Raw genomic sequence first — 11459 nt, 5'->3', positions numbered from 1 at the left:
TATCACTTTTCTCCTCAACAATTTCACAACACATGCTCATTAGCTATGTGATGCTTGACATGAATTGTTTTCCAAATGAGATTACTTTACCTCTTTGGGTTGCATCATTGTTTGGATGAGGCATGTCAAATTTATATGCATAAATTCATGATTGTAAAAGCTTCAACATTGCTATATGTTGCTTCAATCAAACTCAAATTCTTTATTGCATTTGAATCAACGAGCTTATGTGCTCTAAGATGTTGTTGTTTCTATATACGAAGGCAAGGCAAATCTTGTTTAAATAAATCCCCAAATTATGCATAAGTTTACCTCAAGATTATTGACACACATGCATGACAAGGTCCATTTGTAAGAAAGGAGGCTTTCGATTGGAGCACATTAGGCTTCCATTCATATGATGATTTGGGGGGGGGGGCATGAATGCACCAAAACTTGTGTCTGTCCGTATGAATTTTCTAGTGATGGTGACAATTGGATTGTGCACCCACTACACGCATGAAGCTGCTAAATGTTGGTTCAAAAAAGAAAAAGTGACGTTTTTTAGTTGTGGTTCAATATGATGATGTAATTAGCTTGGGTGGGGTAACCCCAAGCAAATGCAAAAGGCACCAAGTTGAATCAAATGATTCGAAGGAAGGCATTCAATTTGTAAGTACAACTTCAACTCCTTTGTGCAACCAAAATATTTGTTCATACTTCATGCATCGGGAAATATAGAAATTATCTACTTGTAGTAAGCAGCAAGGCATCACCTATGCTAGTAGTAAATAAATGAATAAATTTCAAAACGAATTGGTCAACGATGTTAAGGAGGAGACTGGTGAAGCTCGTAAATGTGGTAATTAAAAGTTGGTTGTTCAAATGCCATCCTCAAAGGGGATGTTTCAAACTAAAATATGTTTGCCAACCCACATCAAATAACATGGGTACCTTCTTTGTTTCTTCTTAATTATCCAATGAATTGCTAGTTATTGGCTTTGCGGCCCATCAATGGGTTATTGGTAGGAAGAAGCACGGGGCACATTAGAACACATATTGCCTCCCTCCCGCCCCCTTTTCACATGAGACCCAATAGGTAGAAGAAGCCAACTTTGCACATTAGTCCTGCCAAGATCGTATTGTGTCTAGGTGCTACATGCGAACGCACCTGAATAGGGGGCGGGTGGATTCATCATGACCAGAGAAACCGACACCCGGGCTACTCGACGAATGATGTGTGTGGCCCCTGTGAAAACCCGATACGCGTTAGTATTCCCGTGTTTGTTTGCCCATCCATGACCAACGAGACAGGGGACAAAGGGTTCAGGAGGAGGAGGAGGAGGAGGCAAGATTTGAGGGATCCAAACTGCCTGTTTGTGGATTGAATTGAGATACATCATACATATATGGTTAAGATTTTATTGGTTTTAACTTTTATGTATGTATACATGCATGTATGTATGTATGTATGTATGTATGTGTATGTATGTATGTATGTATGTATGTATGTATGGTGACTGGTTCTCGAGTTATTTTTTTGTTTTGAAACGGATACCTGCCCCCCAAAATTATCCCTCTTCTTCTTTATTCTTTCTTTCTTTTCTTCTCCATGAAATGAATGAAGCAAAAAAATTTGAATTTCAAATTGTTTTGGCGCTTTTGGAGAGAGAGAGAGAGAGAGAGAGAGAGAGAGAGAGAGAGAGAGAGAGAGAAGCGCTTCATATATATAAATATATTTAACAGACACTAACACACAGAACAAGAAAATCGCCATAGCTGAATTTACTCCACCTTCCATAACCCACAGAAAGAGAGACAGAAGCAGCGACAGAGATAGAGAAAGTTCTCAGAGATATCTGTGTGTGAGAGAACGAGAGATCTGCGAGAGGTTTGATTTCTTCTTCTTCCATTGCTTTGCGATGAAGAATCTTATGGTCTCGGCGGACATTGGAAAGGAGAACATGTGCCCTTCTTCTGCTGCACTCGTAGGTCCAGCAGCCATGGCGGCCTCCCGAACTCAGAGATCGGAGGGCAGAAGCCCCCTCCCTCAGGGCTTCCCAAGAGCTCCCCTTCAGGATATTACTCACGTTCTGAGCCCACTCGCCCCTCTAAACGTAAGTTCTCTACCAATTTCGGTTTTTTCTCCATTTCTTTCTGTTCTTTCTCTAATTCTCTGTATTTCCTTTGGTTTCGCTCACAAAACAGTACGCGTCTCTCCCCATTTCTTCGTTTCTGTGATTTTCTCTCCATTTGTCGGGATGTATGTGTGCATTAAGATCACTGAGTGTGTTTAGCCAGTTGTCTTATAGGAAACTCTCATATAGAAACATGTATCTTCTCTTCACTCTTTGTCATTTGATATTTTCCGTCATTGTCTTTCTCTCAGGTTTTCTGTATGTTAAAATTTATCATAGTAGCTGATTGTTCCTCTTTTTGCCCTGTAGATCTTGGCAGATGATGATGATGATTACACATCTTCATGTACATCTAGACCGAAAAGGACCAAATGTTGCACAGTTTCGAATCGTTATCCCACTAAAACTCAAAATCGGGTTGTTCTCACGCAATGTAAATCCGTGCAAACCATAATTAGGGTTTCTGAATCTGTAGTTTCAGAACCAATTAAAAACATTGACAAGGAGACGACGAAAGTGGTGGAGGTTTTGAGAGTAGAGGATAAAAGAGAAGAAAGGAAGGATGAATCAGAGGGGAAAAAGGAAGATGGAACAGATATCGTAAAAGACAAGGGTATTTACAGGGAAAATATACAAACAGAAGACATAAAGAATCAAACAGCCGAACAAAGCCAAGATTTGACGTCTGCTACAGAGTTGGTGGTGTCGGAAGAACAGGTAGACGAATGCAGGAATCGTGACCTGGTGTCTGATGATCTGAAGCTTTCTTCTTCTTCAGTTTCATCCGTCACTCCTACGGTTGAAGTGTCAATTGAAGTTCCCCAGAAGAGGACGAGGAGGGCAAGTAATTCTCTGAATGTGCAACACAGTTTGAGTTATTCGAAAGTAACTCGCAAATCAGATGAGAAAGCAAGAACCAGCGTGTTGAAGTTCCGATAAATGTGAAAGGATCAGATATATGCACTTATTTTGGAGCTTGTTTTTGAGAAGCAATCTGGAATGAAACTTTGCAAGAGTGTTCATTTCTCAGTGGTGGTCATCTTCTCCATGACACAACTGTCAAATTGTTATATATTATGATCAAATTATGGTTCCTCCTGGTCTGAGTTTTAGTTTTACTGCTCAACTTATGGTTGATTGTGCACGCATTATGCTTCATCCTGCTGAAAGCTATGTGCACAGTTCCATCTACTCCAAATTGGGGCTCATTATGCTCAAGCTATGGCAGACTTATACTTGAGTTACTGTCAGTTATGATCAAAGTCATGATTTCTCATTACGCTTTGGATTTTTGTTTACTAAAATTGTGAATGGATCACTCTCAGTGATCTATTTCCTAATGTCTGACACAAGATTATTATGGTTGATCTCTAGGGTTTAAATTGTAGCTTCAGAGACTAATTTGAAGCCGAATTTTGCTTGTAAGACGTATGCAAAGGATCCAGCATTGCCATTTCTGCAAATTGTTGGGATTCTTCATTTCCATTGCATTATACTATGTGGGAAAAGAGACAAACGTTTTCTCCTTCGTAATGTATTATGCTTCTTGAAGTAGAATTGAATTTTCCAGTATTCTGATTTCGATTATTCTGATAACCTATAATCTTAGAATGCTTCACATTGCGTGTGTTTATTGCTCTTTGTTGGCAATGTGTCCTCATGCAGTGGTATCATGTAATGGCAACGCCAGATAGTTGGAATGGGGCTTCTGTTGATTTGATATATCACGCAATGGTAATGAATAATGTTGATGAATAATGATATGATGAACCTAATGTCTAATCATCAAGTTCTATGTTCCATTTGATAATGTATGAGAGGGGTGATGAAGAGCAATCGCTGCTGAAATTGGTGATGTCTCTATGCAGTTTCATATCTGGACATTGCCATACCCAAAAGAATTCTTTGAGCATTATATGTATAGCTAACAGAAAAAGCTTCTCTTATCCCAGGATGATCTATAAGAGGCAGAGCATCAGTTATGGTTTTTCATGAAGCATCAGTGTAGCAGCTTGTGTGCCAAATGTTTCATGTAATGTTGTGACTAGGAATCGGCAACTGTGTGGGTATGGCTTAATCGGTTTGACAGCTTGGTTATGGCTTGAATCGGGCTGTTGTTGACTCCTAGTCGTGAGTGACCTTGATAATGCACCTTCTGACTGTAGAATTTGCTCCAATCATAACAATGTCACTGTCACCTTGGTATGATCATGTTAAGTCCTTTGGTCCATCTTATACTATCCATGAATGGGCTCACCAAGAAAGATGGATTAGACTGATGGATAATTACATGCTTCCACTTCTTTCTTGGGCATATTATCCCTGTGCTCAAATCATGAATTGTTTGCTTGGAGTAGAATATATAGTGCTTGAATCTGGGTGTGATCTATGTGCAATGCAAGCTCAAGACTATTGGCATTGTAAATTCAGAACATTTTATTTGCTTTTGTAACTTTCACTAAAAGGATGTGAACCCCCAGATCTGGCTCGAAATTGAGGCAATGGTAGCCCCCACATCTAAAAGTTTATTACACAAAGCATAAAGCCAACATTGTGCTTCTTTGGTACAGGATTGTCCTTCAATTCTTTGGTAGCTTAGCATGACAGGCTTTTTCTTAAAGGTAAGATGTGATTGGGGGTAAACGTGTAACTCATTTTCTGCAAAAGGCAATGATGATCCATCACAAAACGGTTGAAATATCACATAGTGTGTAATCGTCTGTGCATTATCGACTCACTACATGCACTATTCGATTTAGAAATGGTTTCGAATCATCGACAAAAGCTCTTCGGTTGCGGACAACTATATAGTATAGTGGGCGGACATTTGGGGTAGACGAGAGGCGTGAATTCCTGTGACACGATTCGTCCGGAGCCCCGTCCAATCGTGTTTGTGAGAGAGATAGAGAGAGCCCAAGTCCCCCTCCATATGAAGAGTACACACATCACACACACACCACACACAAGTCAAGTATGGAGAGAGCCAAATGGTTCTTTTCTGTGTGTGTGTGTGTGTGTTTTTGCTCTTTCTATTATTTGGAACAAAAAACGTTCATTCCCCTTCATTCATTCATTCAGTATGTGTGTGTGTGTATCTTATTATCGTTACCATAGTACGTAATATACTCAAATGCATCGGCAAACATTCGGTTTAATTCGAATGCAAACGAATGCGTATGTTATCAAAACATTATTATGTGTTTTTTAAACACTTTTTAGCTTAAAATAAATAAATTATAATATTTTACCTTATAATAAATAATGAATAAAAAAGTATTGGTATTTACTATTTACCATACTTCGAGGGTGTATACCATACGCGAATGTTTGAAACATGCGCGCATGAGAATGCGCGTATGGTTCATACCATGAGATTCATTACTATTACAATTTACTATTATTATTATTATTATTATTCATGGGCTTTGAAAATGTGAAGTATGAATAAAAGAAAGAAAGCAGTTTGCCACGTAGGGTGGTTTGGCCCTACAGGATGGTGACACGTGGAGGGTGCTGGACACGCGGAATCTGAGTAAAGGCCCGATGACGTGGACAGGAATGAATGAATGACTGTGAGAAGGCGGTGCTCTCTCTCTCTCTCTCTCTCTCTCTCTCTCTCTCTCTGGTTTTCTCTCTGGTTCTATGCAGAAAACCTTCTCTCTCTCTCTCTCTGGTTTTCTCTCTGGTTCTCTGCAGAAAACCTTCTCTTTCCGCTCTTTCTTTCATCTTCAATCTTCTTCTTCTTCTTCTTCTTGCTCCTCTTCTTTTCCTGCCATCGCCAATCTATCCAATCTCCCTGGCCTTGGAAGGCAGCCACTGTGGAGAGGAGCCTTCTTCATTCATGGTTCTTGAATCTGCCATGACTTACAAACGTCTGCCTTCCTCCCGTGACCAGCATACCCCTCCAGATGCAGATCGCCTTCCTCTCTCAGGTAATATATGCACCTAATTACTTCTTTATCTATGCCTGAGCTTTATATTTAACACCTAATTAGTTCTTTGATGAGTTTTGATACCTCCATTGCCTCCCATCCTTCCCATTTCTTTTGCACGGATTTGTTCCAACTAAAATCCCATTCTTTTCTGCGTTCATTGCATTCTCATCTCTACGTAAACCACCATTTCCTGTTCTCTGTTTCTCACTCCTCTTTTACACTTAGATCTCGCGAAATTTAATCCTTCTCTCCGTGTCTACCCATGCATTCTCCTGTGTGCGCACCATTATATTTTTGCTTCTTTTTCTCACTGCTTCTGCATTTCCAAATCCGAATAGTTTCCGTTTCTACTGCTTCATTCTTGTTACTCCTTCTGCATTTACTTCCAATTCCTATTAATACATTGCTTTTCCACCTGTTCCTTCTCACTACTTTCTCATGTAGAACCTAGTTTATTTACAGTCAATTCTTTCCTGTGTTTTCTGAGTTCTGATGTGTGTATCCTTGTTTTTTTATCACTGCTTCTGCATTTCCAAATCCGAATAATTTCCGTTTCTACTGCTTCATTCTTGTTACTCCTTCTGCAATTACTTCCAATTCTTATTAATACGTTGCTTTTCCACCTGTTCCTTCACACTCCTTTCTCACGTAGAACCTAGTTTACTTACAGCCAATTCTTTCCTGTGTTTTCTGTGTTCTGATGTGTGTGTTATTCTATTTTCTTGTAGAGCTCCATCTATTTTAGGGTTCACTTATACGAAAAGAGTCTCTTGAAACTGTTACATCTCTAAATAAATCTATTTCTAGTATTCAATATCAATCCTTCAGAACTAAGTAGACCACAGCAATAAGCCTGAATTTCTTCTGTGTTGACTGAAATCTTTTGTGAAATTTTGTTTGCTTCTTTAGACTATTCAAACGTTTTTGGAACTTAAACCAGTTTCTTGGAACTTAGTTCTTTCTTGTTTATGTTTCTTGCTAAATATTGTTTTTGCACAGCTATTTTGACAGGTCCGGTTTTCGAACCATTGATAATTGAGTCTCCACTATCTCCCCCTTGGAATCGGTCTCTGCCTCACGTTTGCGTTGCTCTTCTCTCTGCAGTTCTGTTTGGGTACCATATAGGGTAAAAATTCTCTTTTTGTGTGGATCAACTCGATTTATATGAGTGGTGTTATTGCTTACGAGCCTTCTAATATAAGTGCCTAAACTGATTTCTGTTGATAATGGCTAACTCTTTGTGACACAGCTTTTCATTAAAATGTCTAGGAAGTAAAGAACACCTGCTTGCTTGTTTTAAACTACAAGCATTCCAATTGAACTGAGTAAACTACAAATTACCTGCTTTCCATTAAAATGCACGGAAAGGAATAAAGAACAACTATTTGCTTATTTAATCTTACCAGCATTCCAATTTGAAAGTTACATGTTATTTGTATTAATGATGAAATTGCTGCTGCTGCTGCTGATGTGAAGAGTTGTAAACGCTCCGTTGCACAACATAGCTGAAGATCTAGGTTTTTCTGGGAATTCTTTTGCTCAAGGTGAGGATACTCCATGAGGATGTTTCCAGTGTTTCTTCATGTGGAGAATAACTGGGGAAGTAAACTTTATTTATTTATTTCATTGTTATCTAACTTGATTACTTCTCTTACCTCCAGGATGGGTTGTAAGCATATGTTTGTTTGGAGCTTTCTTTGGCTGTGCACTCACAGGAACCGTTGCAGATGCTATTGGACGGCGTCGCTCGTTTCAACTGAGCACGGTTCCAATGATACTTGGAGCATGTACCAGGTAGGTCTTTGTGAAGAACAGACACAGCCATTCCCCATATTTTTGCACATTAAATTGTCTCATATTGTAGTTTCACTGTGTATTTTAACTTATAATTGGATGCTTAATTATAGACTTGTAATATTATCGATCCTTTCATTGTAATGAGATATAATGAAATGCTTAGAAAATTGTCATCAAACCAATCACAATGACAAAGCATATCTGTGGGCCCTTCAATTTGCAGCCATTTATGGGCCAATTCTTTGAGTTGTTGAAGCATGCATGTTAACACGGCTTTCAACAACTTGTAGAGTGGCTCCCTTTTTAGTAGAGGTAATATTATGTGCATAAATGAATTCATTGCATTGTATTCAGCATTCAAATGATTTTTAAAATGATAGATCAAACCTGTGGATCAAATTGCACTCAATTCAATGTAATTGTTATATACCTCTGGTGATGTAGTGCGATGGCGTGGAATTTAGAACTAATGATCACTGGAAGATTATTGGTTGGATTAGGCCTTGGTATTGGAGGACCTGTTACTGCACTATATGTTACTGAGGTACATCATTAATTTAGTTAAATTTTCGAAATCAAGTAACTGTCATGGAACCTTGTGCACTGCATATCTCAATCCCATCGATTTGGATTATATAGATTTCCCCTGCAGCTGTTAGAGGAACGTATGGTAGTCTCTGCCAGATTGCTACATGCATTGGAATACTTTGTGCCCTGGTAATTGGGCTTCCAGTAGAAACTGTTCCTGGCTGGTAAGTTAATGAAATTAAATCTCTAAAATATTCAAAAAGTTTCGCTGGAAACTTGTATTCGTATAGAGGACCTGAATCTGTTCTTGAATTACTGTCAGGTGGAGGAATTGCTTTTGGATATCCATCTTGCCTGCTGTAGTGCTTTTATTTGGGATGGAGTTCTGTTCTGAGAGCCCGAGATGGCTTTTTAAGGTGTCATCTTTTTGTCCTATTTTGCTCACAATCTACTAAAAGATTATAAGACTGTTCTAATTATTGGTTGACCAAAATCATTCAGAAATCAAGATTAGGAGAAGCAGCAAATGAAATTGAAAGACTATGGGGAGCATCATATGTTAAATCGGCATTAGCAGAGCTCGCTCGTGGGGAAAGGCATGAAGAGGCTGAGCAAGTCACGTTCAAGGAGCTATTTACATACCGTTATAGGAAAGGTAGGATGATGCCCCTTTTTTCATTATCGAAGATAAAATGCCAAAATACCCCCAACTTATTCTTTATTTCCCCAAATTCCCCTTGTCAGCCCTTTTGACCATATAATTTCTTGAGCCAAGGTTAGCTAAAACTATGTATGGAAATAATGAGAACTTAGGGACATTTGGGGGATAAAGGAAAACTCGGGTAGTTTGTGTTTTGCCCTTTCTCTTCCAATAACAATGAGAGGGTCCCAAGTTTCCCTTAAAAAGTAATGCTGATTTCACTTGATGCAGTGGTGACAATTGGAGCGGCCATGTTTGCTTTGCAACAGCTCTCTGGAATCAATGCTGTGTTTTATTTCTCCTCAACAGTATTTAGAAATGCTGGGATCAGTTCAGATCTGTTTGCAAGTGTTTCTGTTGGGATTGTGAATCTTCTTGGTATGACCTCGAAGTTGTAGACTTTCTTAATCTCATTTTCTTCTACTATTAGTTTGATAGATATTCAAATTGTGGTACGATTTTTCTGATCATCATTTAATTTAATCTTATTCTTTATGCAGCTTCCTGCATTGCTGCATGCCTTATGGATATCCAGGGTAGACGAACTCTTCTAATTTGGAGTTTTATGGGCATGGTAGGTAAAACTGATTCTATTGCTTGTTGTGCTAATGGTTTTATTATATATGGAATAATTATTGGATGGGTTAATATATGCCTTTCATGGATAAGGATTACTAGGCTTTACTACTGTGGACAACTAAACTTTCATTTGTTCAATCCTTACAGTGGAAAACTAAAATTATGTGTCCATTTCAAGCATCAATTAGGTCGCTTTGGATTATACATTCAATACTTGTATGGTAGATTAACTTTCCACTCAAGCATAGGCTGGGATGCTTTGGATCATATACTCAATTCTTGTGTGGCTTATAGAGTTTTATATAAATTTTTATACTTCAAGAGTATGTGGAGTTGCTTTGGATTTTATATTCAATCGTTGTCTGGTGTAGATCTCGATGTTTTCCATTCTTCAAGAGCATATGTTGGGTTTCTTTGGCTCTCGTATGGCTAAGCATTGACATTTGGACTTGTGTGGATGCAGAGTTTGGCTATGGGATTGCAGTCATTGGGAGGTCGCATTATTGCCTTCTCTGCCATGCAAGGAAGTGTCGCAGTTTTAGGGACTCTTATGTAAGAAGTTAACTTGAAATTGTCAAAAATTAATTTTACTATTGATCTACTTGGTTCAGATGATTTAATAAATCCAAATGAAATACAGGTATGTCTTCTCATTTGCTTTGGGTGTTGGACCTGTTCCAAGCTTACTTCTGCCAGAGATTTTTCCAAATCGTATTCGAGCAAAAGCAATGGCTGTTGCCATGTGTGTGCATTGGGTGAGTTATCCTCAATATAGACTCAATAAAAGGTTGATGTTTACGAGGTTACAATTATTACCAAGTTTTTTATTTGTTGCTTTTTATGGACTAAACATTAATGGCTTCTTTTCCGATGTTTCAATTTTTTTCCAAGGTTTTTATTGTTCGTTTGTGTGAGTGTCATAAAAGACTGATTTGTCTGAAGCATTATTTTCTAATAGTAAGCTCTTTATTTTTTCACAAAAGTCTTTTTTTCTGAAGATCCATCTGTATCTAATAAGCCTGTTGTGGACTTTATAAGAGGCTTTGGAGTTTCTGTGCCTTTTGATGCAAGCTCTTTATTGTTGTTCTTATTATATGAACTATTTAAAAAGTTCTCCTTTCTGAGTCTTCATTTTATTTATAAAGTTCTACTAAGCCCTTTGCTGTTTTGCTTTGTTAACAGATTGCGAACTGTTTAGTTGGGTTGACATTTCTTCAACTCTTAGAGAAAATAGGAGCAACCGCATTGTATGCACTCTTTTCGATCATATGTTTTCTAGCTGTATTGTTCGTCAGGAGTAATGTAACAGAGACGAAAGGGAAGTCCTTGGAGGAGATTGAAACTGCTCTGTTATCGGAGAAATGAAAGAAAGGAGAAAGGCATCGATAATTTGAACTGATTATGTGATCAGAGTAATGAAAGATCAGAGAGAGAGAGAGAGATCAGATGTTTTTAGGTTCAAAATTTCATCAGCATTATATATAACCATGTTGTTAAAGCAAGAAAATGGTGGTATCCTAAGTTCTAACTATGTAGACAGGAAACAGAATTGTCTGTCTATATAGAAGAAAATGTAATGGCAAACATGCCTAGATTTATTTCTACATGTGGTAGAACTTCAAATGTATAACCCAGCCACTTGTAAATGGAATGAGGGATATTATAAAGAAAATTTTGGTCCTTGGATATTTGTACATGAGAATATCCTAAGCATGTAAAATCCATATTGAAAGTGTTTGCCCTGTCTAATACAAGATCAGAATGTATTAAAATGACAATAGGATTCATGTCATAAGCGCGCGT

At 38.2% G+C, this 11459-nt stretch overlaps 2 protein-coding genes across 2 annotated transcripts; both read left to right on the top strand.

The window, feature by feature from the left end:
* Positions 1 to 1785: 1785 nt before the first annotated feature.
* On the top strand, positions 1786 to 3646 carry LOC147859779 (uncharacterized). Its single transcript, XM_087324141.1, has 2 exons — positions 1786 to 2096; positions 2427 to 3646. The coding sequence occupies exons 1-2, from the start codon at positions 1902 to 1904 to the stop codon at positions 3054 to 3056; spliced, it is 825 nt and encodes a 274-aa protein (XP_087180267.1). The 5' UTR covers positions 1786 to 1901; the 3' UTR covers positions 3057 to 3646.
* Positions 3647 to 5915: 2269 nt separating this feature from the next.
* Positions 5916 to 11342, top strand: LOC147859778 (Major facilitator superfamily protein). Its single transcript, XM_087324760.1, has 13 exons — positions 5916 to 6049; positions 7052 to 7178; positions 7529 to 7596; positions 7714 to 7846; positions 8294 to 8393; positions 8489 to 8601; positions 8700 to 8793; positions 8879 to 9032; positions 9309 to 9455; positions 9578 to 9651; positions 10120 to 10208; positions 10297 to 10411; positions 10839 to 11342. Exons 1-13 carry the CDS (start codon positions 5959 to 5961, stop codon positions 11019 to 11021), a joined length of 1488 nt encoding a protein of 495 aa, XP_087180886.1. The 5' UTR covers positions 5916 to 5958; the 3' UTR covers positions 11022 to 11342.
* Positions 11343 to 11459: the final 117 nt, after the last annotated feature.

This window comes from Azolla caroliniana, unplaced genomic scaffold (assembly GCF_043228905.1).
Source record: "Azolla caroliniana isolate FFs.n. ecotype wild unplaced genomic scaffold, voAzoCaro1.0.p SCAF_9, whole genome shotgun sequence".
NCBI classification, from domain to species: domain Eukaryota; kingdom Viridiplantae; phylum Streptophyta; class Polypodiopsida; order Salviniales; family Salviniaceae; genus Azolla; species Azolla caroliniana.
This window is presented reverse-complemented; position numbering and strand designations above follow the sequence as displayed.